The sequence below is a fragment of the Canis lupus genome, chromosome 6 (genome assembly GCF_011100685.1).
Source record: "Canis lupus familiaris isolate Mischka breed German Shepherd chromosome 6, alternate assembly UU_Cfam_GSD_1.0, whole genome shotgun sequence".
Lineage (NCBI taxonomy): Eukaryota > Metazoa > Chordata > Mammalia > Carnivora > Canidae > Canis > Canis lupus.
In genome coordinates, this window is record NC_049227.1 from 17,773,104 (window position 1) to 17,800,392 (window position 27,289).

Genomic DNA, 27,289 nt, shown 5'->3' on the forward strand with positions numbered 1-27,289 from the left:
GAACGAGGTTGAGGAGGTGGGAGGACCAGCCACGGAGGAAGGACAAATTCACTCAGACTTGGAAGTTTTGCTTGGGGCAAAGGGTGCTTTTGAGCACACCAGGGGTGATGCTGGCTGAGGGGAAAGCAGTACATTGGGTTTAGAACATGCTGAGACAAAGCCTCAAGGGGAACAATTGCACTCCCATATATATACCCAAGAGAAGTCAAATATGTCTGCACCAAAACTTGTACAAGAACGTGCAAGCAGGGGCGCCTGGGTGGCTCAGTTGGTTGAGCATCTGCCTTCAGCCCAGGTCATGGTCCCAGGGTCCTGGGATACAGCCTTGAATCGGGCTCCCTGCTCAGCTGGGAGTTTGCTTCTCCCTCTCGGCTGCTTGTGTGCACGCGCTCTCTCTCTTTCTCAAATAAATAAATAAAATCTTAAAGAAAACCCCAAAACATTCAAGCAGCATAGTCAATGAAAGCCCCAAAGTGGAAATCACCAAGATGTCCACCAGCTGCTGAATGGACAAATCAAACGCAGCCTACCTCGCAATGGAATATTATCTGGCAATAAAAAAGAATATGGTAGTGGGACAGGCTACAACAAGGATGACCCCTGAAAACACTATGTAACCAAAGGAAGCCAGTCATAAAAGACCCCACACTGGAGGATTCTGCTCCTACATAATGTCCAGAGCAGCCAGGTCTCTGGACAGAGACTAAAGTAGTGGCTGCCAGGAGCTGGGGGAGGAGGGGCAGGAGAGCATGTGGGTACAGGGGTCCTTTGTGGAATAATGAAAATCTTCAAAAATTGGATTGTGGTGATGGTTATATAACTTTACAAATATGCCAAAGGCCACTGAACTGTATGTTTTAAAAGCAGATAAATTAAAAAAATTTTTAAAAAGCAGATAAATCATACAGACTGTGACTTGTATCTCATTCTATTATAAAGCTGTTAAAAGACAAAAAAAAAAAAAAAAAAGATGCAGGGAAGACCTCCCAGTGGAGAGCAGGGACAAGCTGTAGGGACAGGTGCCCTGGAGGAGCAGGAGGGTCACAATGCAGAGTTGTGAGCTGGACGGGGGACTCAGACTGTGGGTAGAGAGGCCACATGGGGACCGGTGCAGAGCAGTCAGTGGCACAAGCATAGAGCATCAGCCTGTTACCAGGGCAGCGCGAAGATGGGGTCATGGGGAGACCACAGAAGAGCAATCACCATTTGCTGAACACTCAGTGTGCTGGGCCTCTGTGATTCTCACTGAATGTAGGATCTCATTCTTTTCTCTCAGGCTGCCTATGTGGCAGGCAGGACTGATATCCCCACTTCAGAGGGGAGGACTGAGGTTCAGGGAGATTAATCTGTCTGAAGTGACGGAGTGGAAAGGCGGGCATTGGAGCCCAGGCTGGGACTCCAGAGACCGGAACTACATTGTTCTATCACCTTCCTTGGATGATGGTGAGAACAACACTGCTAAAACCAGTCACTGGGGATCTCTTGGTGGCGCAGCGGTTTGGCGCCTGCCTTTGGCCCAGGGTGCGATCCTGGAGATCCAGGATCGAATCCCATGTTGGGCTTCCGACGGAGCTCGCATGGAGCCTGCTTCTCCCTCTGCCTATGTCTCTGCCTCTCTCTCTCTCTCTCTCTCTGTGTGACTATCATAAATAAATAAAAATTAAAAAAAAATAAATAAAACCAGTCACTGGTGACCAATGGCTTATGTGTGGAGTACTGTGTGGAGCACTTAACATGAATTTTCTTATTTGCTCTTCATAACAACCCCATAAGGAGGTCTATTATCATCCCCATTTTACAGATTGAAAAACAGATGCTCACAGAGGTTAAGTAAAAAGCCCAAGGCCACACAGCTTTAAATAGCAGAGCTTCAAAAAGGTTTTAGGTCTGGCTGAAGCTTATACTCCTCACCAGCTTGGGGAGAGGGCCATCATGAGGAAGAAGACCCCGTGGCCCAGCTGCCCAGGTCTCACTGAATTACCATGCATGTTGAGCTCACCAGAAACCCAAGCTGACCTCCTTGTGGCAAAAAGGGCCTGACTAACAGGACGGCTTCGGGCAAGAGGGAAAGATCACCAGTGTCCCACGCTGAGTTGCGTTTAGTTAAAACAGACATGATCAGGCCCTTAGCAAGAGTGGCTGTGTGCTTGGGCCAGGCGGCAGGGAGCCAGATGCATCGCTTAGGATGCTGGAGGGTGGATGGAGGTGTCTAGCCCTGATGACCATCCCGAGAGAGAGAAATGGGGTATGTGGTGCGGGGAGGGGAGCTCAAAGGGTTTGAACGGGTTCCCAGAGGAGTGGGGCAAGAATGCAAGCAGGCTTCCACAGTAGCTGGAGAAATCTCCAGGCTGGGCCACAGCCCCCACCTCAGTCATTAACTACCTCCACTTCCCGGGCACTGGGCCAAGCACTTCATGGGGAGTCAGTAACCCACTTAAACCTCAAGACACCTGGAAATTCTCATTCCAAATGCCGTTTGTCATAGCAGGGAACCGAGCCATGCACAGTTAAGCCTGTGGCCCAAGGTCACACAGAGCTGGAATGGTAGAGCTGGGGCTTGGATCCATGCCTGTCCAAGCCTTCCCGGCTATTGGTGGGGAAAGGACTGGTCTGCCAAGCTCCTTGGGGAACCCAGAGCCATCCCAGTGAACATTAGAAACCAACCCAACTGGCCATTCTCAATGCAAATGAGCATCTGACCTCCCCAAGGGCCACTCTCCTCCATGTTTTGTCTAGGGGAGATGACTCCAGCCTCTGTTCTAAAGGGGCTGCCTGACCTGGGGTTCCTTTCCTGCTGGGCTCCTGCCCCAGTCTGTCCTGATGCCAGCAAGGCCTTTGGTAAGACAGTCTCTCTGGGGCTCAGTCTCCTCCACGGGAAAATGAGAATGCTCTTGGCTTGGTCAATGCCTACTCCTCTCTCAGGGGTTACCTCTAAAAAAGCCTCAGACCCCTCGAGCTTTAGACTCAGGGGCTGTCTTTCTTTGTTTCCATAATGAAGATTGCTATTTCAGCCGTGAGCATATGGCATACAAAGTGACAGATCATTGACTTAGAGGTTAAACACATTAATTTTGGGGGGTGCCTGGGTGGCTCAGTTGGTTGGGCATCTGCCTTTGGCTCGGGTCATGATCCCAGTGTCCTGGGATGGAGTGCCAAGTCAGGTTTCCTGCTGAGCGGGGAGTCTGCTTTTCCCTCTCTCTCTCCCTCTGCCCTCCCCACTGCCAGTTCTCTCTCTCTCTCTCTCTCAAATAAATAAATACAATCTTAATAAATAAATAAATAAACAAACACATGAATTTTGGTATTCAAATAAGGGCCTGAATCTGACTCTTCCCCGCTTAGTAGCTGTGTAGCCTGGCAAGCTACTCAACCTTTCTGTGCTGTGGACTTCTTGTCTGTATGCTGGGAATGACAACGCCTCTGCCTTATGGGGCCTCACAGTCAGTGTGAGAATCCTGGGGTGGGGGTCACATACATAAAGCACCAGGCACAGAATTTGGCTCCGGTGAGTAGTCAGGGGCACTGCCTTACTGCTGCCTCCACACCTAAGCTGCAACAGTGGCTCATTAAACATGTGAATGAAAAGCTAGGTTGTCTCTCAGAGTGCTTCTGCCTCTCAAGTTCTGAGATCCCACTGACAATGCATCCAGCACCGGAAAGGAGCTGTGCAGCCACTGGCCACTGGAGGCTGTGAGGCTCTCTAGAAAGGATCACAGCATGGGCAGAGGGAGCTGGGTTCACGGAGGATAGGGCTGTGTCTGGTTGGTCTCTGCAGCCTCTGTCCTCAGGACAGAGTTGGAAAATGTATGATCCAGAAGGGCCTCTCACACAGAAGCTCATACCTGGTAGAAGTGTTCAACAAAGTACATCTTGGGACCTTTTGGGGTGAAGCCGACATACAGTGTGGAGTTCTCCTTGCTGCGGAGAGAGAGAGAGAGGAGTGGGGGTAGAAAGAGGAGGAGATAAGGACCCAGTCTCCAGTAGAGCAGGGACCCAGGCCTGGGGAAGCTCTGAGGGACCCTCTAGGGACCAGGAAGGCATGCTCTCATGGAACCCTTCCAGCACTCTTCTGTTTCCCTTTGGAAAGCAAGGCTCGTGGAAAGGGCCAGTCTGCTGCCCAGTGTCTGGCAGAGGAGGGCCAGGGCTGGAACCCAGGCCAATGTGCCTCTGGAGCTGTGTTTTCCCCACCACACAGGTCCCTGCCTCATGAGGGTTTCCACTGTCTTCTGGGTTCTCCTGCATAACAGTACCAGCCTCTGGCTTCCTCTCCATCTCATCCATCTAATGACCTTCCTAACATCACTGTCTAATCCTGCTACCTCCCCACTTAGAATCTGCCTATGGCCCCCAGCCATCCACAAGGGTCAGGCCCAAAGCTCCTCATGTCCACATTTGCCCACCCAGTGCACCCCACACATACCCGCTGTCCCCTGCACACTCCCTACTTCCCAAATCCACACCATTGCTTGCTGCTTCCTTTTGCCCAATGGTTTTCTCTTTGATGGGGACATCCCTTCTCCTCTCTGGCCCCTGTCTAACCCTTCGAACTCTCCAGACCCCAGTTCAAGCCCTTGCCTCTCTGTGAACCCTTCCATCTCTCCACCAACCCAAATCATCCTTCCTCATTCTAATTTAATACCGTACTTCAGATAGTATCATTATGTATGGCATTTGTGTTCAAAAGCACCAGAGATCTTGGCTCAGTCACTGTCCCTGTCTTTCTCTCCCTGAGCCAGCTTGAGAAAATTGGTCTGCTTTTCTGGCTTCAATCTCTTTTCTGTCAATGAGAAAATCCAACGGGTCATCCCCATGGGTCCTTCCTGCCATAACCTTCTGAGACTCACTGATTCTGTGTGCACATGAGCTTGGCCTTTCCTGCCTGCCCATGAGCTTTCTGTGGGCAAAGAGCCACTGTGAACAGTCTCTCCTCCTCTCTCTGTGCTCCTGACCCCTGTGGGGGGGGGGGGCGCATCTAGCATGGGGTTTTGGAGTCAGACAGACCCAAATTCAGATGCAGCATCAGTGTTTCCTATCTGTATGACTCTGGATGAGCACCCTTCTCAGAGGCTGCTTGTTCACCAGTAAAATGGAAAGAGGCACGGCTGCCTCATTCCAGGGGCAGCCCCAGCTGTGCAGAACAGCTGGCACAGGCATCAGACACAAGGTCAGCATACAATGCGCTTTTTCTTCCATCAGTAAACTGCTGATCTCAGAACTCTTAAAGGCCTCCATTGTTTTGGGTATTGAAAACTCCTGAGGAAAAAAAAAAAAAAAGAAAAAAAAAAAGAAAACTCCTGAGGGGGGCACCTGGTTGGCTCAGTGGTTGAGCCTTTGGCTCAGGTTGTGATCCCAGGGTTCTGGGATTGAGTCCCATATCACACTCCCTGCAGGGAGCCTGCTTCTCCCTTTGCCTATGTCTCTGCCTCTCTCTCATGAATAAATAAATAAAATCTAAAAAGAAAAAACAACAACAACAAAAAAAAACTCTTGGGGTTGTGGCTGGAATCAGTTCTAATTACCCCTGGACAGGAGAGGATGAGGCTTTGAAGGAGAGCCCTGGGAAGCCAGGCTGAGGCCCTGGCTCAGGAGGCTGGGGTTGGGGAGGCTGCTCACGACTTACTCCTCAGTGAGAATGTTGATGGGGTACAGGACTGGGATGGTGGTGGTGGCCAAGTTGTTCTCCAAGAGGCCGGAGTCCTCATTGTGACTACATTGGGACAAAGCAGAGGGCAGTGTGAGGGAAGGGTGTGGGCAGGACCACGCGGCAGTCTGAGTGGGGAGGGCAGCTATGCCTGTCCGGGGTGGGTTGGGGTGGGGAGACGGCTGCCTGGGGCCTGCTTACCAGCTCACATTGGCGTGCAGCTCAACAGAGTCCCCCCAGGAGCTGTTCAGCAGCATATGAAACATCACCTGGATAGCAACCTGGCAGGGGAGAAGAGGGGAATGATGAGGGATGCACCCCATGGCCCCCATGCCCAGCTGCTGTGATACCAGTGACCACTGGTACTTATCCCCCAAAACAGGTGCTTTAGCCCCGTTGTACAGATGAGGATACAAAACTCCAAATGATACAAAGTCACCTGCTTAAGGTCACAAAATGAATAATCAGACAATCCAGGTTTGTCTGAATCCAAAGTCTAGGCCATCCTTCCCTTTGAGGTGGGAGGTGGACGGGGGTGCTGTTCTTTACCCATCTCCTGCACCCTTCACCCCCCACCCCCACCCCCGAGCCCAGAGCCCTTTAGTGGCTTGGCTCCTAAGGGCTCGAAGCACTCACCACACTGCCTGCTCTAAAGATGGGAGAGCTCACATTGCAAGAGACGATCCTGTTCATAAGCTTGGCTACCTCAGGAAGCTCCTCGCAGCTCACAGGTATCTGGCTGTGGGGCTGGAGGTGAGAAGAGACGGAACAGACTTCTTAGTGGGCAAGGCTAAGGTTTCCCAAAGCCACCAGCCCTTGGGGCCCATGCCCCCCTGGCTCCATCCCTGCCATTCTCAGAGAGGGGGGCCCAGAGAATCAGGGGTACAGCCAGAGGATTCGTTCAAAGATGTTCACCACAATGCTACTTAAAATTGTAAAATTCCTGAAATGATCGAAGAGTTCCAAGAGATAGGAACGGTTTGGCCCGCTGTACAATCCTAGGAGAGGATACAGGGAGATTGTTAAAATGCCCCTACTACATCTATACAGTCAGCAACCGTTTTTCAAAGAAGCCAGAGCCTGATTCTGGGCTAAGCAGCCCATAGCCATCCATCTTCATCCTCATCTGTGAGGACAGATTTCAGCCTCAGATTGGGGAGGGAATTTGATAAGGAAACAGAGGCCTGCTGACTTCCCCAGGTCCCACCCCTGGGCCCTCTGGCAGGGATCTGGTAGGAATTCGAACACAGGTCTGTCTGACTCCGGATCTTGAGTTCTTAGTCACTCTATTAGATGCCCATAAGGAAGCATTTAATGTTGCTGATAAGAATAATTCAAATGTCTGTTGACAGATGACCACTGGATAAATAAATGTGGTCCATCCATACAATGGAGTGTTACTTAGCCTCAAAAAGGAAGCAATCTCGCACATGCTATCACACGGATGCTCCTCGCAAACACCATGCTAAGCAAAGAAGACACACAAAAGGACAAACTCGTATGATTCCATTTCTGTGAAAAATCTAGAACAGGCAAATCCATAGAGATGGAAAGTAGATGAGAGATCACCAGAGCGGGGAATGATTGCTTTTGATGGATTGAGAGCTTCTGTTTGAGATGATAGAAAAGTTCTCCAAATGGATGCCAGTGGCACAACACTGTGAATGATCTTAATGTTATTGAATTGTATGCTTGTAAAGGGTTAAAAGGGCAAATTGTCCATTATGTGTATTTTACCACGATAAACATTTGTTGTAAAAACAAGGAGCAAAAATAACCAAATGGAGAACAAAATGGCAATTACTTAAAACAAATAGAAAATGAACGAATATGCAGTGTGATTTATACGTATGTATAGAGATACACAGCAGGATAACCACCTAAATATTAAAAGTAGTAACTGCTGAGTTGTAGGAGCATAGGGTGATTGTTTAAACTTCTCTATGACTTTCAACTTTCTGTGGTAATCATGTATTACTTCTGTTCTAATAATTTAAAAAATAAAAGTTGTATTTAAAACAACCCAGGCCGGGGTACCTGGGTGGCTCAGTGGTTGAGTGTCTGCCTTTGGCTCAGGGTGTGATCCCAGGGTCCTGGGATCAAGTCCCACATCGGGCTCCCCACATGGAGCCTGCTTCTCCCTCTGCCTATGCTTCTGCCTCTCTGTGTTTCTCATGAATAAATAAATAAATAAATAAATAAATAATCTTTTTTTAAAAGATTTTTTTAAACTTTATTCATGAGAGACACACAGAGAGAGGCAGAGAAAGAAGCAGGCTCTATGCAGGGAGCCCAATGCAGGACTCCATCCTGGGACTCCAGGATCATGCCCTGGGCCGAAGGCAGGCACTCAACTGCTGAGCCACCCAGGCATCCCATAAATAAATAATCTTTAAAAAATAAATAAATAAAATAAAACAACCCAGGCCACCCCGCAAAAACACGTTGGTCACCTTAGGTAGGAGGGAGTCTGAGCTCACTAAATCTGTGTACACCTTTCTGGTCACCAGAGCCAAGAGCTTGTCACACTCTCCATTCCATGCAACCCTCTTGCTAGCCCTGCAGGTGTCCCCAGTCTCACTGGTGGCAGGATCTGAGGCCCACAGAGGGTGAGGGTGGCCATCAGGCTGAGAACCCGGATGAGGGCCTAAGGCTTCTACACACCATCTGCTGCCTATATCTTCAGATTGTCCTGTCTGCCTGAGGCTCTCTGATGGGAGCAGAAGCTTCAGGAACAGGTATGGCCTCAGGCAGGCCCTGCTTTGGCACTCACCTTGAGCATCTCTACTTTGCGGAAGGAGAGTCCCTGGGGGAAGCTCAGATTGAGGTGGACGGAGTAAGCGTCTTCTCTCAAGTTACTCAGTATCAGCTCCACGGAGAGGCTGGCAGAGGGGATCAGGCGCAGGACTCTGGATCTGGGGGCAGGGCCAGGGAAAAGTTACGGGGGCCAAGGTAAAGGAAGCAGGATAGAGATGGGGCTTTCAGAAGTGAAGGATCAACTAGGTTAGAAAAAATGAATACATCAACATCAGCTGTTGCACATAGGCTGAGCAATTCGACTTCATCAGATCCTCACAGGCGTGCCCAAGGGACTGGAATATCTCAGAGAGGAGAACTAAGGTCCACAGGACAGATCTAGTGAATACAGATGGAGTCCTTCTGACTCAAAGCCCCCCTGCTCTTTGGAGCACACAGGAGCTGCCTCAGGAAAACACCAGGTAGAAGAGGAGGGCCTGGGGGCTTGAGGCCTTACCCTGCTGGGGAGAACGAGAGCCCTAGGTCTGCCTCACACTTCTTGTCCTCCCCGCAGTTCTTCTCAAAAGGGATCTGAAAAGCCAAGAAGAGAGATGAGGAGGCTCAGGCCCCAGACCCAGGAGGGAGGGACCCTGGCCTCTCCAGCTGCCCCCCTTCTCTTCTTACCTCCGTGTTCGCTACGTGTGGTAAGGGTCTCAGGATGGGCCGGATGTCCCTGTCCAGCTGAGCACAGAGTGGTGGGAGGGCCGGGAGGCAAGACAGATTAGCTGAGGCAGCAGAACTCTTAAAGGAGGGCTCAGGGGGCTCAGAGCTGGGGACTCAGCTGGGCCGACTTGGTCGGCCCCTCTCAGGAGCCAAAGCCTGCCCCAGGCAGCACTTCACCCTCCTGATTGGGCCCAAGGAGCCCTGGGACAGGAGGCTGTGCTTCTGAGGCTCTTAGTTAGTTGCGGCCATGTGACCAGTGAGATGTAAGTGTAAGCATCACGTGGATTTTCAGGACCTAAAAGGGCAGGCGTGTGCTCTTCCACCCTCTTTCCCACATACTGTGCTCCCAACACCCACAAGCTCTGGCATTTCTGTTGTCTGTGCTCACGCTATGCCTTCTTTCTGAATTCCCACCTCCCCTTCTATACCTGGGGACTTTAAGGCTTTCCTTGTCCCCTACACATGTCACACAAGATTATATGGCCACACTGTATCTAGCTTTACCACAGCCTTACACAGCATGTCATGACTGTCTGTTGACTTCAGAGCAAACTGTGAACCTCTTCTGGGTAGGGAACATATTTTATTTACCTCAGTGGAGCCAGTACCCAGAATAGGGATTAGCACAGGCCAGTGCTCAATCAGCTTTCCTTAAGTGCCTGATGAGCACCTGGTGGGCAGGGGCTTCAATTTTTGGTGAGCACGCCATCATTCCCTTCACATCTCAGGAGGGTGAGCATGCATGGGGGAGTGCTCAATGCATGCCGCCAAAAGCCATGAGAAAGCATGCACTTAGCAGTCATGGTGCTCCAGCTCTAGGAGAGGCCTCACAACTTATTTTATTATGAGGACACAGTCCCAGAGAGGGACAGAACCTGCTCAGGTGCTCACAGCAAGAGAAACAAAATCCACATTTTTGGTCTGGTGGGTCCAGGCTCTTTCCACCAGATCCTGCTGCCTTCGGACAGAAGCTAAACCACCAGCTGAGTGTCAAGGGTTTGAGGAGAGGAAATCTGGCTTTGGCCCTGGATGAGGAGTGTGTGATCAAGTAGATGAGAATAGATACTGCTTTCCTCTTCTGTTATATCATCATGGCACCCCGATTCGGCTTTGAGGAAACTACTCCATCTCAAGGGAATACACTTTGGTGAAAAGGCTGACCAGAGTGCCCTGTATTCCTGGAATTTGCACCATGAGCAGTTCTAGGACCCTGGTGAGGTCCGAAACTGATGCTTGGTAGAGACCTGGAGTAGATCCACTGGAGGTGCCATCTCCTGAAGAGTTCATTCATTATTCCTTCCTCTCAGGAGCTCCCAGAGCCTCCACTTAAGCTCCCCTTTCTTCCCAGTCTTGCTTTGCCAAATATGAGCTCCCATATGTTCCTTTCCTGCTGAAGTAGCTGTATTTGGTTTCTAGTGCTTAAAGCCAAAGACTTCTATAATACAGTCTTGCTAACCTGAAATTCTACTCTCCCCTGTTTCCTATACACAAGAGTGATCTCTTCTTACCGCACGTTTGTTCCTCGGTGTCTCTTCTTCCTCCCAGAGAGAGAAATTTAGAGAGACGTTGATGGGAGAGATGAGGTCTTGAATGCACACCTGAGGGTGATGAGAACCACCTACACTGTGAGTTTAGTCTTCCAATTAAATGCTCACCTTGTTCCTGCTTTACAAATGATGAGGTTCTAGCACCAGGGATTTATCATAGGCCTGGGGTTGCTTCTCAGCACAAATATCATCCTCAGCCCCAATTCCCATGGCAGACATCGCTGGTCAACCACCCCACTTTTCCCAGAGTTCTGACCAAAGCCCCCAAATCCCTGTCAAACCGTTCTAGGCAACTATTATCAAAGTTTGCACAAGAAAAGAATATTTTAGAATAACTAGAATATCCTAGTTCCTTGAGAACAGGGATAGGTCTTGACCTTTTATGTTATTACAAGTCCCTCACACTGGCACTTTGCAGGCACCCAATCATCTTCACCTGAACTCCTTCACCAACCTGAAGAGGCAGGCATTATAAACCCCACATCAGAGATGCGGAACATGAGGTCAAAAAAGGTGACCCAAGTTTCCTAAGGACTAAAGCTAGGAAGTGAGTCAAAATCCATCCAATTCCCAAGTTCAAGGTATTCCCATTATGACACACTACCTCTTCTTTGGCAAATTTATGTTGAGAACTTCCACCTTTTGTGGGGGGTGGGGTGTAAGGAAGCAGAGGGATTCTGAGTGCAGGAATAAATGAATGACACTGGGTGATGGGTATTTGGGGGCTCACTAAGCTATTTTTTTCTGCTTTTGTATGTTTGAAATTCCCCATAACAAAAAATTTAAAATGAACCTCAAAATCTTTTTGTTTTTAGAGAGCAGAGGTGAGGGACAGAGGAAGAGGGAGAGAGAGAATCCCAAGCAGACTCCACGCTGAGCGCAGAGCCCAACACAGGGCTCAATCCCACGGCCCTGAGATCACGACCTGAGCCGAAATCAAGAGTTGGACATTTAACCAATGGAGCTACCCAGATGCCCCTGAATTTCAAAATCTTATACACCAATCCCATACTCAGTGTCTTATGAAATATTTAAAGCATCAGGATAATTTGCCATCAATCCTAACTTTACACGGGACTGTTAGAAGCAAACTAAATTTGGGCGTCTCAGCAGTTGCTCAAACTAATATTAAAAAAACTTTTTCTGTGATGGATGTTAATATAAATGACCACATGTACCTGACAAATAAGGATGTACCGCTGTGACTCAATATTTTGTAGCTATTAAAATAATTATGGAAAGCTGGGTAGCAGCATTAATATATGATATGTGGAAAAATTACGGGAAAAATGGGAAGTACTTTCTAATGGCAACCATGTTAAAAAGCACCTCCATCCATAGGCTAAGGATTAGAGAAAGTGTGCTAACGGTATTATTACCACTATTACACAGTTGAGAAAATGGTGGTGTAGAGAGAAAGGACTTGTGACCCAGCTGGACGGTGACCAAGCTGAGCCTTGCACCGAGGTCACCGAGATCACCACCCCCTTACTTCCCAGGGCAGCCCTGATGACTCCCTTACCGGGAAGTGAAACCAGAGCTTGATACAGGACCAGTCTCTGGTGACGGCTATGTTCCCGCTGAGTTCCTGTCTCCCTCCTGGGAACAGCCCCCGGCTTCTGGTCCGATGGCCATCCAGCTGCAGAGTGTAAATGAGATTGGCAACCAGGCGACCTGGGCAGGGAAAAAAGGAGGAGTTGAAGGGTGGCAGTGGCGGGGGGCAGGGGGAGGTGGTGGGTGATCCTGGGGCCATAAGCCTGCATTTGGGGTGGGCAGCTATTCTGGGGCATGAGGGAACAGCACTCACCTCGAAATTGGAGGGTGAGAGGCTTGACCTGGAAACAGACTGTGATATTAACTCCTTCTTTCTTCTTGTTACTGGTTGAATGGGAGCATTCCACTTCATGCACTGGGATCTCCGCCGGGGAGAAGGATATATGAGTGAGGATATCCACCACAGGCCGGGAGCTGCAGAGCAGAAAACAACCAACTCTCTCTCTCTCTCTCTCTTTCTCTCTCTCTCTGGACCTCAACTGCAATCCCCAGTCAGACCCAGGGTTCCTTCTACCAGCATCCAGAGGACTCTCCTCCCTGAAAGCAGACGCCAACCTCACTGTCTCCTCGAAATGGTAGTAATAACGATAATTCATTAGGGCTTCCCAGTTCTTCCTAGCAGCCTTCTGACCCATTTTTCATATGGAACAATGAGCTTTTGCGGGGAGACGGGGCATTTGAACCCAGAGAAGGAGACAGAGACAGAGAATCCCAAGCAGGCTCCATGCCCAGCACAGAGCCCACAGGGCTCAATCTCACCACCCTGAGATCACGACCTGAGCTGAAATCAAGAGTCAGATGCTCAACTGACTGAACCACCCAGGGCCCCCAGAAGAGTGAGCTTTTAGAAAGAGAAGTCATACCGAGCAACTTCCATGCTTATAATGCTTCACTGATGCCACATGGAGTTGAGAATAAAATCCAAACTTGTTACTATCCATACCACACTGCCTGTTCTCCCATCTTATTTCCTCCCACCCTCTTCCTTGGCTGATGTTACAGACTTTGCCTGCCTCATGGCCTCAGCACATCTTGAGCTTTTTACACTGAAGGCTCTAACTCCAGATTTCTGCAAGCCTGACTCCTTCTCCAAGTCCCAGCTCAAATATCACCTCCTCAGAGAGGTCGTTCTTGGCTACCCAATCTAGAGGAAGGCTCCCGTATTCACAGAAGTGCTGACTCCCAGCACTCACCACAATTTGTAATCACCTACCTGTGTGCTTAATTTTTTATTATGTATTTCCCCACATAGACACTCTATACCCAATGCCTGGTTCAGTATTTAAAACACAGCAGGGGGATGCCTGCATGGCTCAGTGGTTGAGCGCCTGCCTTTGGCCCAGGGCGTGATCCTGGAGTCCCAGGATCGAGTCCCACATCGGGCTCCCTGCATGGAGCCTGCTTCTCCCTCTCCCTATGTTTCTGCCCCTCTCTCTGTGTCTCTCATGAATAAATAAATAAAATCTTAAAAAAAAAATAAAAAGAAAACACAGCAGGTACTCTAGAAATGTCTACTCATTATATGATGTTACACCATGCCTCCAGTAACGGGAAGACAGGGGAAAGGCAGGAAATGTCATCATCATGTCAAGGATGAGAAACTGAGGTCCTGAGGAGCTAAGTGACTGGGGTAAGATAGATCACCCAAAAAGCAGACGGCAGAGCTTCTACTTGAATCCAGGTGACCATGTTCTTTTTTTTTTTTCCCCAGGTGATCATGTTCTAGAGCCATCACAGGATATTGTTTTTCAAGGAGGTTTTATTGTCAGATAGGCCTGGGTTCAAATCCTATGCTGTCATTAAATTGTTAGCTGTTTAAATCAGAGTAAGACATGAAGGCTGTGTAGGAAAAGAACCTCTCTGACAGGGTTGGAGACAGACCAGAGGAGTCCCACCTACTACATGGGTAGCTGTTCAAAGGATGAGAGCTGAGATTCTCATCAGCCCCATCTTACCTGAGTACGATCACCTGCCCCTCAGCTCCCACAGCCACGTCTGTCAGGCCATCTCCTCCAAGGTCTTTTACCCCATGGATGGAGCGTCCGAACCATTGAATTCCTGAGAACACCTGGATCCCCTCTATCCGCTGAGACCAAGAGAAAAATTTGTGAGCTAAGCCTGGAGGATAAGAGTCAGGCCAGGCCAGTGGGGCCTGGGCTGGGAGGCAGGGCTTGGGTTGGCAGGCAAGGTGCCTCTCACCTGACTCGGCTGGGGGCTCAGCCCACCATGCTGCCCGTTGAAGATGTACACAGCGCCCTTCTCCTCCAGAGGGGCCCCCACTGCCACGTCCACCAGCCCATCCCCGTTGATGTCAGTCAGGGCAGTGATGGCGGCTCCAAACCGCCCAAGCGGGTAGCCAGGTTCCCCCTGCAGTTCCGAGACAGCTTCAAACCCCAGCTGTGAAGGAGCAAAGTGATAGGTCCCACCTCAGTCACTTGTCAAGCAGCAAGTGTTTGCAGGGTGTACCCCATGTACGTGGAGAACACTGAAGAAAGGTCGGACGTGGTCCCACACAGGCAGACTGACCTGGGCTCAAGTCCCAGCCCCACCCCTTGCTGTCTGGGTGACCTTGGGGCTTTGGAAGGTGACCCAGCCTTGCTAAGCCGCAATGTTCCCACTCAGGAACGAAAGCTCAGTTTCCTGGAAGCTTACTGTGTGAAGACCAAACGAGTTGTGGTGTAAATAAAAGGTAAATAAAAGGTTTGGCCCTGGGCCTTGCACAAGGCTTACCTGCTTCCCCGCCCCACCGCAGTCCTGGTGTCAGCTAGTGTTGTCGGTCATTCTAAAGCTCTGATTCATTCAGGGAAAGTCTTTCAGAATAACTGGGACCTGGGTTGGCCTGGAATCTATATCTCCTACCCCTTCCATTCTATGTCCTGGTCCCTACCTGCTTCCTCTGGTAGATAAACACCCGGCCTCCTCTCTGCTCCCCATAGAACAAGGGAGCTCCGATCAGCAGCAATTCCGTCTCCCCATCTTGGTCTATGTCAACACCACACAGCTCGCCACCAAAATAAGAGCCAATCTGCAGGGAGAAAGAGATGTCTGAGGATGCACCTGTGAGCTGGGCTTCTCTTCCTCCTCAGCCGTACCATGTCCATCTCACTTTGATCCCTCAAATGCAGGTGCGTGTCCTCCCCCCTCAGAGCCTGTGTGAGTCCGGACAAGGTGGGCTCTCTGAGGTTCAGTTTCTTAAGCTAGCAGGTGAAGATGACAACACTTACCTCAGAGGGTTCTGTGGGGACTGAATGTGACAGGGCTTGGCACAGGGCCTGAGGCACAGTGAGTGGCTGAGTGCTCGCAGCTGGCAGGGCACATAACCAGTGCTATACCAGTCCCTGATCTGCAGATGCCCCTGAGGCCATGCTCACCTGGTTCCCATCTATTTTCTGGATCTGGCTCCAGTGTTCTTTGTCCTTTGACTCCTGGAACAGCACCACCCGCCCCACATGCTGGTATCGGGGGGCTCCAGCTGCCAGCAGCGAAGTGAGCCCTCGGGAGTATAGCCAGGTCACTGTGTAACCTGAGGGGGATGGAGAGAGAGAGAGAATGGGAGAGAGGGAGGGCAGGGGTTTGGAATTAGAACCACAATGGCTGCTGGAAGGAGGTAAAACCCAGAGGCAAAAAAGGGAGAGACTGGGAAACTGGGTTTGTAGCAAAGATGCATTGAAACAGTCTGAGGGCCTTCTCCTGAGAAAAGGAGCCATGTGCTCTGAGTGGCACAAATCCTGCCATCTTGGTTCAAAGCTGCATTTCTCAAACTGTGGACAACACATAGGCCCAGGAAAAAGCAGCCATGTATGATAGGCTCAACATGGTGCAACTTCCTGAGCCTCAGCTGACCCGAAGTTTGGTAGGGGAGACTACACTTTCTAAAAACAATAAAATGAAGGGGCGCCTGAGTGGTTCAGTCAGTTGGGTGTCTGCCTCCAGCTCAGATCATGGTCCCAGGGTCCTGGGATCGAGTCCCGCATCAGGCTCCCTTCTCAGTGGGGAGCCTGCTTCTCCCTTTCCCTCCTGCTCCCTCCACCCCAATCATACTCTCTCCCTCTCTCAAATAAGTAAATAAATAAGATTTATTTATTTATTCATGAGAGACAGAGAGAGAGAGAGAGAGAGGCAGAGACACAGGCAGAGGGAGAAGCAGGCTCCATGCAGGAAGCCCGACGTGGGACTTGATCCCTGGACCCCGGGATCACTCCCTGAGCCGAAGACAGACACTCAACCACTGAGCCACCCAGGCATCCCAGGTTATTTCTTCTTGAAGGAGCAACATTGCTGGCAGTATACTGAAAGACACAAAGCTCCTTGAAGGCAGTTAGGAGCTATAGTATAAGTGGAGTGGTTACTAGACCAGACCTTGGGGTTACACCACCTAGGCTCCACTTACTTGTTCTGTGACCTGGGGCAAGTTATTTAAATTGTCCTGGGATCAGTTCTTTCATCTATAAAACAGAGGTAATAGGGATGCCTGGTGACTCAATCAGTTGTGCGACTGACTCTTCTTAATTTTGACTCAGGGTCATGATCTCAGGCTCCTGGATTGAGCCCCACATCAGGCTCCATGCTCAACAGGGAGTCTACTTAGGATTCTCCCTCTCCCTCTGCCCTTCCCCCTGCTCATGCTCTCTTTTTCCCTCAAAACTAAAAAATAAAATAAAATCTTAAAAAAAATAGAAATAACGGGCAGCCCAGGTGGCTCAACAGTTTAGCACCACCTTCAGCCCAGGGCCTGATCCTGGAGACCCAGGATCGAGTCATACGTCAGGCTCCCTGCATGGAGCCTCCTTCTCCCTCTGCCTGTGTCTCTGCCTCTCTCTATGTGTGTCTCTCATGAATAAATAAATAAAATCTTAAAAAAAAAGAAATAACAAAAATACCTACTTGTAGGGTTGTTGTAAGAATAAAATGAGATAAAAAAAAGATAAAATATGTCAATATATGTCATGCACTTAGACTAGTGCCTGGCACATAATACTTACTCAGTAAAAAAAATGTTGAGAGATTGAGAAATCATAGAGGATAGCCTTCCTTAGAAGGGTATATGCAAGATGAATGGCACCAATTTTCCCAAGGAAATTATGTAATAAAGTCTAAGTGTTTTGTGAGTTTAATAAAGACATGGTCCAACCTTATACAGGGGTCATGGATAAGGCCAGGTGATGGGTTTCTAGGTAGCTCCCGGAAGCAGTGCTATCCCAGGGCTCTTGGAGCCAGTCTATGCCTTGACACAGCATGACTATGGGAGCATGAACCAGAAGAACTATAACTTCTGTACACAAAGGTGAGGCCTCTCTACCGTCTGAGGCTGGCATCCCCTTGGGTGGACGAGGAGCCACAGAGCTGTGCAGGATAAGCTCACAACAGTGACACCCCGAGGCAGAGAGAAACAACAGCAAGTGTGGACTGACCAGACGCCTTTGCTCTGTGCTTGGCCATCTGAAGAACTCTTGAGGTGAATCAATCTTTGAGTTCCTGGACAATTCAAGAGGAGGAAGCCTCAGGGAAGAACTGCTGGTCCTCCTACTAATGAGACAGGTTGCTATTAAACGAACCCAGCGTTTAATTTATGGGTAAGACATAGAAACGTTGCTGGGTAGGCAAGCTTGAGCAAGCTTAGGATGGGATGGTTTGAATAATGCTGGCTGGAACTGGTCTACAAGGGTGGTCCTTAACTAACTAGAGATTTAGGTTGGGGGGAATACTGGCTTTGTGTGTTAAAGTTAGATAAAGGAGGCAGTTGGGGGATATGAGCTAAGGGGTGGCTGGGTGGCATGCAAAAGGCCTGCTCACAGGCCACTTATTTGCTACCTGTAGGAAATAGCTCGTCCTGGGAGGGTCAGTGTCTCTGGGATTCTGAAGGCCTCAAGATATCCAAGCCTCATAAAATACGGAAAATAAAAAACATGACTACTATGCAGCAGAGGGGTTGTTAAGGGAAAAATTAAGAATGTTAGAGCTGGGCAGCCCCTGTGGCACAGCGGTTTAGCACTGCCTGCAGCCTGGGGTGTGATCCTGGAGGCCTGGGATCAAGTCCCATGTCAGGGTCCCGGCATGGAGCCTGCTTCTCCCTCTGCCTGTGTCTCTGCCTCTCTCTCTGTGTGTCTCTATGAATAAATAAATAAGAATCTTAAAAAAAAAAAAGGAATGTTAGAGCCATGTTTAAATTCTAAGTGTGTTCATGCTGTTTGCTTAATTGCTTTCCTTATTATTTTAAAAATCGGTAAGTGACTCCTGCCCCTAAGACCAAAAGAATCCAGCAGAAAAGAAAAGTACTTGGGCAGCCCTGGTGGCTCAGTGGTTTAGTGCCACCTTTGGTCCAGGGCGTGATCCTGGAGACCTGGGATCGAGTCCCACGTCAGGCTCCCTGCATGGAGACTGCTTCTCCCTCTGCCTCTCTCTCTCTCTCTCTCTCATCAATAAATAAATAAATAAAATCTTTTTTAAAAATGAAAAGTACTCACCCAAATATCCTGCTCTCGCTTCTGGTGTTAGTGGTTCATTCCCAACAAATGCGTCATCTTGCAGGTCTGCCTTGAGGTCTAGAAAGCCCCCAGCCCAGTCCTTGGCTCCGACTGCCCCTACAATGCAACGGTCCTGCCCAGGGAAGGAGACAAGTGGGCTTAGCTACATTCCCACAACATCCCTCAGCCCCCCTGTTCCAGGCACGTCACCCACCTACCTGGCTGATGTCAGCGCTGAGCCCACTGGAGGACAGCTCCATGTTGAAGGAGGTCAGGTCCTGTTTGCTTGTGCCTGAGAGCAAGGTAAAGAGAATGGGTGGACACCCAAGGAGCAGCAGGGACAGTGACACTGGAGAAAGACTGAGAAAGAAACCTGGCACTGACCTTCAGGCAAGGCAGAAAGAGTCCACAAGACCATCAGACTGGCAGTGAATTGAAGTGGAGTCTGATGTGAAACTGCGAGCCCCAGACTCCACTCAGCCAAGATGTAGCTCTGCAGCTCTGTCCTCACTCAGGCTTCCCCACTGTCCAGCCTGGTGAACCAGGACTCAGCCCCTTGCTCCTTCCCTTCTCCTCGTTCTTTCTCCAACATGTCACCAAATCAGGATGGTTTTATGTTCAAAATGCATTTCCCCCTTCTCTGAATAGTGTGTTTTGCCAGCACAACGGTCCCAGCCATCCTACCCTCTTGTTTAACTCTTGTACTAGCTTTACTCACTTGGTCTTTGACTTCATTCTTCTTATCATGTCTTTTTTCCACAGAGCAAGTTGGAGTATCTTTTTTTTTTTTTTTTAAAGATTTTACTTATTTTTTCATGAGAGACACAGAGAAAGAAGCAGAGACATAGGCAGAGGGAGAAAGAAGCAGGCTCCCTCTGGGGAGTCCAATGCGGGACTCGATCCCAGGACCCCAGGATCATGACCCGAGCCAAAGACAGACACTCAACACTGAGCCACCCAGGTGTCCCTGGAGTAATCTTTTTAAAAAATGTATATCAGACCACACATTTCCCTTAAAAACCCTTCATCACTTGCCATCGCCCTTTAGATGAAATCCTCAGCTGCTTCTGAGGAACTGGAAGGCCCCTACCTATCTCTCCTGCTTTGTCTCATTTACTCACTACACTCCTGCCATGCTGACCTCTTTCCTGTTCTCTAGCTTGCTCACCCTCCCCCAACTCCTGGCCCCGCACTGGCTCTTCTCTGACTACAGGGCTCTTTGCCCACATTCCTCATGTAGCTGTTTGATTCTCATCTTTCATGTTTCAGCTCAAATGTCATCTCAGAGTGAATTCTACCTCCATTAAAAAAAAAAAAAAAGGTATCTAGAAAGGCCTTCCTTGTGAAGCCTATCTAAAGTGGCTTCCCCCAGTGAAATCTTTCTATCCGGTTTATTCATTTTCTTTATAGCAGCTATCATAGTCTCTAATTATCCTGCTCATTTGTTTTCTGTCTTTATCCAACCTGAATATGAGCTCCATGCTGACAATAACCTTGAGTACCTTATTCACAGTACCTGGCACCTGGTTAGTGCAAGCCTGAATTATTAATGAAAATCATCCCACCAGCCTTGCAAAGCTTCTGAGAGGAATGAATTAAATGATATCGAAAAACTGCCTGTTACCTGCAAGCTTTCAAGGAACATAGCAATTACTGTGAAGACTTTGTTCATTCACTGCACAAATATTTAGAGCATCTAGACATTTGGTGCCAGGGATACAATGGTGAAAAAGCAGGCACAGTGCTTGCTGTGACAGACCCCCATAGTGTGGTGCGGGAGATGGACACGGAACAGATAATTTAATACAATGTAAGTCTCAAGGGTTCCGATAGGGAACATGTAGCCGTTACAGCAGCACCCGGAAAGAAGCACCCAACCTAGGCTGTGGTTCGGGGAGAACTTATCAGAGGAAGTGACTTCTAAAATACAATCTGAAGCACTAGTAAGGGCAGGTCAGATAGAGATATCAGTCCTGCAATTTATAGAGGGCCTGCAATGTACCAAGCGCTCTGAGAAGCAGTAGTTAGGGTGTGAACTGTTCTCTAAAAAAAGATATTTTTACGACCTAAGCCCCAGTTCTTTAGAATATGCCCTTGTTTGGAAACAGGGTCTTTGCAGTGTAATCGGGTTAAAATGAGGTCATTGGGGTGGGCCTTTATCCAATATGGTCCAGTGTCTTATAGTGTCCTTATAAAAGAGGGAAATGTGGACACGGAGAGAGAGAGAGACATGCACAGAGAGAAGAGGACATGAAGGCAGACACGCAGGGAGAAGGTGGCCAGATGACAGAAGTGACGCAGCCACAAGCCGAGAGATGCCAGGGACTGTTGGAGGATCCCGGAAGTTACAAGAGGTGAGCAAGCGTTCTCTCCTAGAGCTGTCAGAAAGAGCATGCCTCTACCTGCCCTTTGATTTCTGACTTCTGGCCTCCAGAAGTGCAAGACAATGAATTTCTGTTGCTTTATTAAGCCGCTTGGTTTTTGGTGCTTCTTTACAACAGCCCTTGGAAACTAATACAACAGCCAAACGTTGCAATGCTGTGAGATTGGGATTATTATCACCATCTAGCAGAGAACAAGCCTCAGAGAGAGAAAGTGACCTGGCTGAGGTCAGACAGCATGGGCAGAATGGATTCTTGAGCATCTACCCTGTCCCATTATATATTCCACATCGCTTCTTCAACTGAACCCAGCACCAAGCCTGTGTCCAAGCAAAGGGGCCTTCCCAGGGGGAATCCTGGAGAAATACCCTCCCATAGCAAGTCCTCCATCTGGCGAGTGCAGTCTAAAACTTCTCTTCTGGGTGAAGAGGGCCTGTGGGCTCCCTGTACTCAGGCCCTGAGCATTGCCACCTAAAGTAATCTGATTACAAAGGAAAATGAGGGAGCTGAGTATGGAATTGGGAATTCTACTCCTTCCACAGGCTTTGGTTGACCAGCAGGCTAGAGGTTAGTTCTGGGCCCCATGCTGGATCAAGCTGAGTTTTACGGGAAAGATGGATTTTCAGAGAGAAACTGCTCCTCAAGCACCCTCCCCCAGATTTTCACCTGGGGCCTTTCCAGGAGAGCTCTTCACACAGTGTCAGATACTCTGTAAGCAGCCCGATATCATCACTCAGCATGTCTCTAATCTGATGTCCCAGATGAGCTTCTGTTAACAACTTCCCAAATTCTCTCCCCAGATCTGCCACTCACCCTCAATGACATAAATCTTCTTTTGCAGCTCTGTGAACAGATCTTTAAGCTTCTCAAATGTGTCCAGAATCTTTACAAACTCCTCCGCAGGTTTTGAGGCAAATTGGTGAAGTGTTTCCTGACTTCTCTTGGTCGCAAAATGCTTTCCAATCTGGGTGGGTGTAAAGAGTGGAGAGCTGGCATCCCCAGAGTGGCTGACAAAGCCCTAGCCCCAAGGAGAAAGGGGAGTGGGGCTCAGGGAATAGGAGAGGAAAGATGAGATGTAGGAGGCAGCCAGGACCCATACCCCAATGATGTAGCGGATGATGTCTTTGGCTGAATCAATGTTGGCACGATCAGTGGCTTCCCCATCAGTGATGATGATAAGCACTTTGGTGGCATCTGGACGGGCCCCCAGGTCTTGCCGGAATACCTCTCTCCTGTGTCCAAGAAGGGGTGTGTGTGAAAAACTCCTCCAGATAATGAAGTCTCCCTCCACTCAACCAGCTCATTGAGTCACTGTCCTGCTGATTATGCAAAAGCTCTTTTCCCCATCCCCCAGGCAGTATTCCCAGCCTTCAAATTTCTCTTCTGGGGATCCCTGGGTGGCGCAGCGGTTTAGCGCCTGCCTTTGGCCCAGGGCGTGATCCTGGAGACCCGGGATCGAATCCCACGTCGGGCTCCTGGTGCATGGAGCCTGCTTCTCCCTCTGCCTATGTCTCTGCCTCTCTCTCTCTCTCTCTCTCTCACTGTGTGCCTATCATAAATAAAAAATTAAAAAAAATTAAAAAAAATTTCTCTTCTGAACCTCCTGCCTCACCCTTGCTGCCACACCTCTCTTTCCAGACCTGCGGTCTTCAGTGGAATTCTGGGTGGCCAGGAGGCAGTCCCAGAGCCAATGGGCAGTGACAGGGAGGCTTTTTGAGGAAGGATTTTGGGCTTCCTACTCTCCAGTTCAACCACATGACCACAATTATCCTTTCATCAGTTAGATATGCTGAGGATCCAGGTGAGATTTCAATATGGAAAATGGGCTCCTTGGCTGGAGAAAATGGGGAAGTCACTTTTCCAGAGCAAGCTCATCTGGCTCCCCTATCATCCCCCACCATCACCAGGCTGCCTGTAGATCTCTGCCACAGCAAGTCTTTAGGGAAGTGAAGTGACTTGTTTCCATGTCAATTTCCCCCAAACCATGAATTCCTCAAGAAAGGAACATATCTGGTCTGCTGCTGAATCTCTGGCTCCTGACACAGAGTAGGTGTGCTCAGTGCAGGTGATATAAAAGGAAGAAGGGAGTTCTGAGCACTGGACAGGCCAATGCTCCAAAGTCCCACTTGCCCACAGCCTCCTTCTGGAGTAAGCCAGGGTGCCCACAGTTTCTGTTGGGACAGCAGTTCTGTCTGCACCATCTGATCCTTCCCTCCTCATCCCACAGCTAACCAGAGACAGATGATTAATCCTAGAGCAGCCAGTCTACAACCCCTGACTTATGATGTGACCTGCCTTGGAGCAGAAGCTGAAAAGTGACATGGAGGGGCCACAGTGGCAGGTGTAGGAGAGATGCAGAAAGGGGGGCCACAAAGCAGAGTGGAGCTCTGATGGGCAGAGCCAAGGCCTCTGTTCCATCTTGGATGTAAATTGTTTCCCTAGCCTTCACCCACACGGACACGGCGTCTCACGGCTCCTGTTTGTGGATTTCTACCCTAGTTTGAACCACCATCACCTCTCATCTGGATTTTTCAATAGCCTCCTACCTGGTCTCTCTGCTCCCACCCTGGGGGCCTGGAGCCTAACAGCTCTGCAGCCAAGGGGTCTTTTTAAAAACATAAATCCAATGATCACTCCTCTGCTCAAAACCTCCAGTGACTTCTCATCTCACTCTGAGGCAAAGCCAAAGTCTTCCCTATGGCCTCCAAGGTCCTGAGTGCTCTGGACTCCCATGGTCTGTCCGACCTCATCCCCTACTACTTTCACCGTTGCTTACTTCTCTCCAGTCACACTGGTGTCCTGGGTCTTCTCGGAACATCCCAAGCATGTTCTCATCTCAGGGCCTCTGCTATTCCCTCTGCCTGGAATGGTTTTCCCCAGGTATCAGTATGGCTGCTTCCTCACTTCTGAGTCTTTGCTCAAATGTAACCTTCCCTTATTTTCCTACTGAATGCTTTCTTCTTCTTTGTAAGACTTACATCTTCTACTATATTATCTGACTTACTTCTCATGTCTATTGTATTTCTCTCCCCTTGCTACATTAAACCTCAAGAGGGTAGAGATTTTTGTTTCATTCACTGCTATATTCCCAGAATCTAGAACATAGCAAATGACAACCCACAGGCCAAAGCCAGCCCACAGCTTGTTTCTGTATGGTCCATGAGCTACAGGTGATTTTCATATTTTTATAGATTTTATTTATTTATTTGAGAAAGAGAGAGAGAGCACAAGCAGGGGGAGCTGCAGGCAGAGGCAGAAGGAGAAGCAGGCTCCCCACTGAGCAGAGAGCCCAAAGTGGGGTTTGGTCTCAGGACCCTGAGATCACAAACTGAACAGAAGACAGCCACCCAAATGACTGAGCCACCCATGCCTCCTGTCAAGAAGTATTTATAAAATATATTTCTCTGACTGCTCCTTTTAGCTCCCATGGTTGACACTTTTGGAGTATCCTCCCATCCTATCAGGACCCCTTTCTCTAAGAAACTACCCTCTTTCCACAGAGGTGGGATCTGAGAATCCATGTCTGTGCCATGTGACTTTATGCCATAAAACAGAACTGGGTGGACCGGTGGACACCTAATCTGGGGTCAGCCAATCAGATCTTCTTTCCTGGAAGCTGGAATTCAGGTTATTCATCTGAATTGAGTAGCTGAGGCTGTCATTTTTTTTTTTCCAGTGGACATGGTTTACCATGTACCCACCAAAGCTGTCTATAGAGAGTGAAGTAGACATGACAGGCCAAGTGAACCTCAGAAGAAAAGACTTGGAAACACCTATGTAAAGTCTTGAGGAGATGACTCACATGCATGTTTAACTTCTGTAAATCCAACTATATGTGCTTGGCAAAGAAATGACAATGAGAAAAATAAGTGTCATAGCACAGGAGGTCTTTCCTGCTCTTTTACTCAATTTGAGTGCATGCCCAGGGTGAGCATAAGATGAAATATATAATTTTCTTATCTTCCAAATCGTTTTCAGTTTCCAGGGCCACTTTAACATCTAAAGATAGGTATTTTTATTTTTATTTTTAAAATGATTTTATTATTGTTATTTTTTAAGTAGGCTCCATTCTGGGCATGCTGGACATGGAGCTCGATGTGGGGCTTGAACTCACACCCCCAAGATTGAGACCTGAGTCAGTCCACTTGCCCTGGCACTGCTGCAGGCTCAGTATCAGCCTTTGTCTGTGTGTGGGCACATGCCACTGTGGTGCTCAAGAACAGCCCATGGAAGAATCATATGAACAGGTGGTGACTAAGGTCATACACCAGTGTGGACACGTTTGGATTTCCAACAGCTACCCTGCTGGGCTGTCATGGAAGATATGCCCCGAAGGTAGCATTTTCATCACATCTGAATATGATGATAGAAGCCCACCACAAATATGATCACTCTGGGGCCACGGGATCCTCAAGCTGGGACTTCCAGAGCTCTGTCAGAAGGGAGACACTGGAACAAAAAACCCCAGGTTCTAAGATACTACAGGAAGGTTCACCTCGAGTGGAACAGAGGGCCTATGAGTGTCAGGAATGTGGAAAATCCTTCCAGTAAAAAGGTAGTGTAATCTTGCATGAGAGAATTCACACTAGTCCAAAGCCCTTTGAGTGTACCTCTCGGAAAAAACGCTTCAGAGGCAAAGGCAATTTTGTTACACATTGGCAAATACACACAGGAGAGAAGCTCTATCAGTAAGAGGAATGTGGGGAAAGCTTTAGTCAACGAGGTGGCCTGGCCATTTGTGAAAGATCCCGCACTGGACAGAAACCCTATGAGTGTGCTATTTGTCAGAGAGGCTTCAGGAGTCAAAGTAACCTTGCTGTTCGTAGAAGAATTCATGGTGGTGAAAAGCCCTATAGATATCATCAGTGTAGAAAAGTCTTCAGTCAGAAAGGAAGCTGAATTGTTCACATCAGAGTCCACACAGGCCTGAAACGGTATGCCTATATACACAGTGCAGGAAGAGTTTCCAAATCAGGGGGAACTGTGTCCTTCAAAGCAAAATTTACACAGGAGACATACCCTATCTGTGTGGTCTATGTGGGAAAAGCTTCAGTTAGAGAGAGTCTGGCTGTGCACCAGTGAAACTGCTCACAAAGACTCACCCTTTGATCACTCTCTTCAAAGGAAGTTCTCTTTATGAATATAAAGTACACAATCCTCAGATCAGACAACCTATCCAATTCCATGGAATGAATGGAGACACTTTCAGAAAGACTATCATTGGCTAGGACAAACTGGCTTTTCTCTTTTCCCCCAAATGAGTATGAAAAGTAAATGTCTTATTTATAATGATTAATAAAAACATAAAATATACAATATGGCCCTTCAACGCAATCCAACTACATTCATCTAGGCCTCAATTTATTAATTCATTTTTAAAGATTTTATTTATTTATTCATGAGAGACAGAGAGAGAGAGAGAGAGAGAGGCAGAGACAGGCAGACGGAGAAGCAGGCTCCTTGCCGGGAGCCCAATGCGGGACTTGATCCTGGGACCCTGGGATCATGTCCTGAGCTGAAGGTAAACGCTCAACCGCTGAGCCACCCAGGTGTCCCTAGGCCTCAATTTAAACACAGCCATCTGGGGATCCCTGGGTGGCTCAGTGGTTTGGCGCCTGCCTTTGGCCCAGGGCGTGATCCTGGAGTCCCAGGATCAAGTCCCGCGTCGGGCTCCCAGCATGGAGCCTGCTTCTCCCTCCTCCTGTCTCTGCCTCTCTCTCTCTCTCTCTCTCTCTGTCTATCATAAATAAATAAATCTTTAAAAAAAATAAATAAACACAGCCATCTGGTCCAACTCCAGAGGAAAAACTTCTACAGTAGATTTAGGAAATCAGTATATGCTATCTTCCAATGTGGGGCTTGACTATATTGAATTTGTGAACAATTCAAGGAATTCTTCAAGGAGAACTTTGACTAGTAGAGATTGTCATTCACACACTGACTTCAAAAGCTGATCCCTATATAAGATGTGACTGTATCATGACTGCCATGTTCACAAGCACTTTCCAAGTCTTGGTTCTAGTTCCTCATGAGGCCTGGCAATACTCGCTGTACCAAAGGCTAATGAACTATCCCTGCATCCTCCCAAGAATTTCCCTCAGGGATTCAATTAATAAAGTAGATTTCTGTTACTTACAATTCAAAGAACCTGGACTAGGGGAGCTTTGGTGGTTCAGTTGGTTAAGCGTCCATCTGCCTTTGGCTCAGGTCATGACCCCAGGGTCCTGGGATAGAGCCCCGCAT

General features: G+C 48.7%; 1 protein-coding gene across 3 annotated transcripts in view; it reads right to left on the minus strand.

The window, feature by feature from the left end:
* The window catches only part of ITGAL (integrin subunit alpha L), a 40,848-nt gene that overhangs the window by 7,252 nt on the left and 6,307 nt on the right, over positions 1-27,289 (minus strand). For all 3 annotated transcript variants that reach the window (XM_038539810.1, XM_038539811.1, XM_038539809.1), the window contains 18 exons: positions 22,146-22,278; positions 21,860-22,010; positions 18,884-18,957; positions 18,666-18,798; positions 15,573-15,724; positions 15,089-15,226; positions 14,401-14,598; positions 14,157-14,287; positions 12,455-12,615; positions 12,170-12,321; positions 10,609-10,698; positions 9,062-9,118; positions 8,895-8,968; positions 8,415-8,556; positions 6,278-6,388; positions 5,843-5,922; positions 5,621-5,707; positions 3,843-3,918 (listed from right to left, as the gene is read on the minus strand). In XM_038539810.1, the coding sequence (XP_038395738.1) occupies positions 3,843-3,918; positions 5,621-5,707; positions 5,843-5,922; positions 6,278-6,388; positions 8,415-8,556; positions 8,895-8,968; positions 9,062-9,118; positions 10,609-10,698; positions 12,170-12,321; positions 12,455-12,615; positions 14,157-14,287; positions 14,401-14,598; positions 15,089-15,226; positions 15,573-15,724; positions 18,666-18,798; positions 18,884-18,957; positions 21,860-22,010; positions 22,146-22,278 (2,140 nt within the window). The remainder of the gene's footprint in view (positions 1-3,842; positions 3,919-5,620; positions 5,708-5,842; positions 5,923-6,277; positions 6,389-8,414; positions 8,557-8,894; positions 8,969-9,061; positions 9,119-10,608; positions 10,699-12,169; positions 12,322-12,454; positions 12,616-14,156; positions 14,288-14,400; positions 14,599-15,088; positions 15,227-15,572; positions 15,725-18,665; positions 18,799-18,883; positions 18,958-21,859; positions 22,011-22,145; positions 22,279-27,289) is intronic.